The sequence below is a fragment of the Trachymyrmex septentrionalis genome, unplaced genomic scaffold, assembly GCF_001594115.1.
Source record: "Trachymyrmex septentrionalis isolate Tsep2-gDNA-1 unplaced genomic scaffold, Tsep1.0 scaffold2, whole genome shotgun sequence".
In the NCBI taxonomy this organism is placed as follows: Eukaryota; Metazoa; Arthropoda; class Insecta; order Hymenoptera; family Formicidae; genus Trachymyrmex; species Trachymyrmex septentrionalis.
The window spans coordinates 326,713-329,350 of NW_017305179.1; the positions used below are offsets into that span (position 1 = coordinate 326,713).

The 2,638-nt window shown below is 57.2% G+C and overlaps 1 protein-coding gene across 1 annotated transcript in view; it reads right to left on the reverse strand.

Annotated features, from left to right (window-relative positions):
* LOC108747488 (vesicular acetylcholine transporter) overlaps positions 1–2,638 on the reverse strand; it is a 4,913-nt gene that overhangs the window by 790 nt on the left and 1,485 nt on the right. Inside the window, exon 2 of the mRNA XM_018484998.1 lies at positions 27–2,363. Within this exon, the coding sequence (XP_018340500.1) occupies positions 433–2,187 (1,755 nt within the window). The 5' untranslated portion in view covers positions 2,188–2,363 and the 3' untranslated portion in view covers positions 27–432. The remainder of the gene's footprint in view (positions 1–26; positions 2,364–2,638) is intronic.

Sequence of the window (2,638 nt, forward strand, 5' to 3'; positions counted from 1 at the left end):
TAATTTCAATACGCGTATACAGCAACGTTTCCTATCTCCCTCTTTCCCCGCGATTCGTATTACCAGCTGCGCGCGGAACCTCGAACGTATATCAGGACCGTCAGGATTTCACCTTTCGCAGATGAATCCATCCGCGAGAGCTCCGAGAGGGAATCACTTTGGAAGTCGTTGCCTCTGCTATCCCCGATAAACACCAACGATACTCCGAGTACGATCGAGATTCGGCGGGACACCGCGCGATCGGCGATCCTCCAGTGTCCCTCTAATCTCGATCGAGCGTCCCGATCGCCATCGTTATCGAGAGTTTCGCCGAGCGGCCGTGTCCCGCGACGATTCTCTCTTGCCGATATACAGTGGAAGCCTGTCACGAAGACTCGAACACACTCTCGATCAGTCGAATCGCTACGGTGACACTCGGCAGCGAGTATCGCTCTAGTACATTCCTTGCCTGAAGGGGTTGCTATCCCCGGCCGGCCGCTGATCCGCCGGTTCCGGCCTCCTGAAGGGATTCACGTCAGCCTGGGAGCTCCGCTGATCCTGACGCTCGGCCGCGTAATTCCTCTGTTGGCCATATTCGCCGGACTGACCGTAGCTAGCCGGTTGATTGTATACCGGTGGTTGTTCGTGAGCGGGTTGGTTGTAGCCGATCGTGTTCTGCATGCCAGCGTAACCACGCTGATCGCCGTAACCGACTTGTCCTGTCGTCTGATAGTTTTGATCGTATCCCTGATCGACATTCGTCTCCATACGCGTCTGGTTCAGGTGGTTGCCGATCTCGCCGGTGATCGGTCGCTGCTCCTGCAGCACGTACGTCTGGTATTCTTTATCGGGCGGATCCTGCATCAGCACGTTCGCTTCATCCTGGAACGGCTTAAAGTCGTAGATATGACGCAAGTAGTAGAGAACCGGAGCGTACAGCAGATTCGAGAAGGCGATACCGACGTTAAGGGCGGTGAAACCGATCGCCTCGACGACGCCGCCAGCTATAATCGGACCTACCGCGTACGCCACGCTGTACGAGATGTCGGCGATCGCGTAAATGCTGCCGTACACCGACACGTATCTAACGTCCACCAGGTAGCCGAGCGTGGGCAGCAGCGCGGTGTCGATGAGCGCGATACCGAAGCAGATACCGCACAACGGTATCATCAGCACTGTGTACGAGCTGCAGAACGGTATGATGAAGCAGCAGAGGCCTTCGAGCGCGAGGCCGCCCGCCGCCATCAGCCACTGATATTGCGGATACTGCTTAGCCATCTTCACAGTGATCACAACACCGATCACGTGCGGAAAGAAGGCCGGTAACCAGACCATGCCGATCTTCCAGTTGTCATGCGTCATCGTGTCCTCCATCCATAACGATATCGTCGGCTCGAGGAAGGCGAGCGCGACGTTGGACATCATCAGAGCGCCCGCGCACACGGCGATGTACGGGTCTATCAGCAGCCGCCAGATCGGTATCGTCGACTTGGGCTGTTGACGGCGATCTTGCAACTGCTCCTTGATCGGCTTCATCACCAGCAGTAGCATAAAACCGTCCGCCAGGCTGACAAACGCCAGTATCAGGAACGGTACTTCCTTGCCGGCGAATTGGTAAAGCGCTCCTCCGAACGGCGGCGCGACCAGACAGCCAAAACTGATAAACGCCAAGGCAATGCCAAGCGCCTTCGAGCGTTCCGACTCTTCCGTGAAACGATCGGCGATCATAGCGAGGCCGGCGGTATCAGCGAACGCGGATCCAACGCCCTGCAGGCTCCTCGCGAAGAACAGCACGCCGTAGCTCTTGCCGCACGCGAATACGCTGGTCGAGAGGAACATGATGGAGAGACCGATCATCATGGGGATGTCGTAGCCGATCCGATCGATTAGCGCGCCGGAGAACGGGTTCACCATCAGCTGCACGATCGCTTTCGATGCGAATAACACCCCCGTGGCGGAATCCTGGCCAGGATGGCTAGCTGGGCCGCTGGCGTTGACCGTCTCCTCTACCTCTCCGAACGCTCCGATGTACTTCAGGTAATCGGGTATAATCGGTACTATCACCATGTACAGCATGTTGTCCAGTAGCAACGCTATCGAGACGATCACCAGGATCAGCTTACGCTGAGACTTGGGCTCCTGCAGTTTCGTCCAGACGATCTCCTTGAGCTCGCTGAACTCCATGTTGAGTATCGGTATCGTCGTCATGGTTCCTAGGTAGTCGCCCGCGAAGTGCGACCGACGTCTTCCGGGATTTTTTTATGCGTGTCTTAGTGGAAGGGACTAACCGCGGTCACAACCCAGTCGTGCGACCTCGGGAAGCGAGCGTGACGAGGAGATCGTCGCGATTGGGGCGGCGCGCATCAGGCCGGGCCGGGGGTAACCTACAACAGATCACCGATTTGGCAACGATTAGCTCGCGGAAATCAATTGACTTCACGTGCGCGCACGTGTGTCAACGCGCTTAAACACGCTTAAACCGCGCTTCTACGCGACGACGCAACCGCTTTCGCGAGAACGCGATATCGAAGAAGCGACTCGGGACTGAGGGAAAGAGTGTTGCCGAGGAGAAGAACAGGGGAGCCCTGACCCGGCCTGTGGTCAGCGCGAAGTGCGAACGACATCCATCTACCCATCCACCTCAACCTTCCCCAACCCC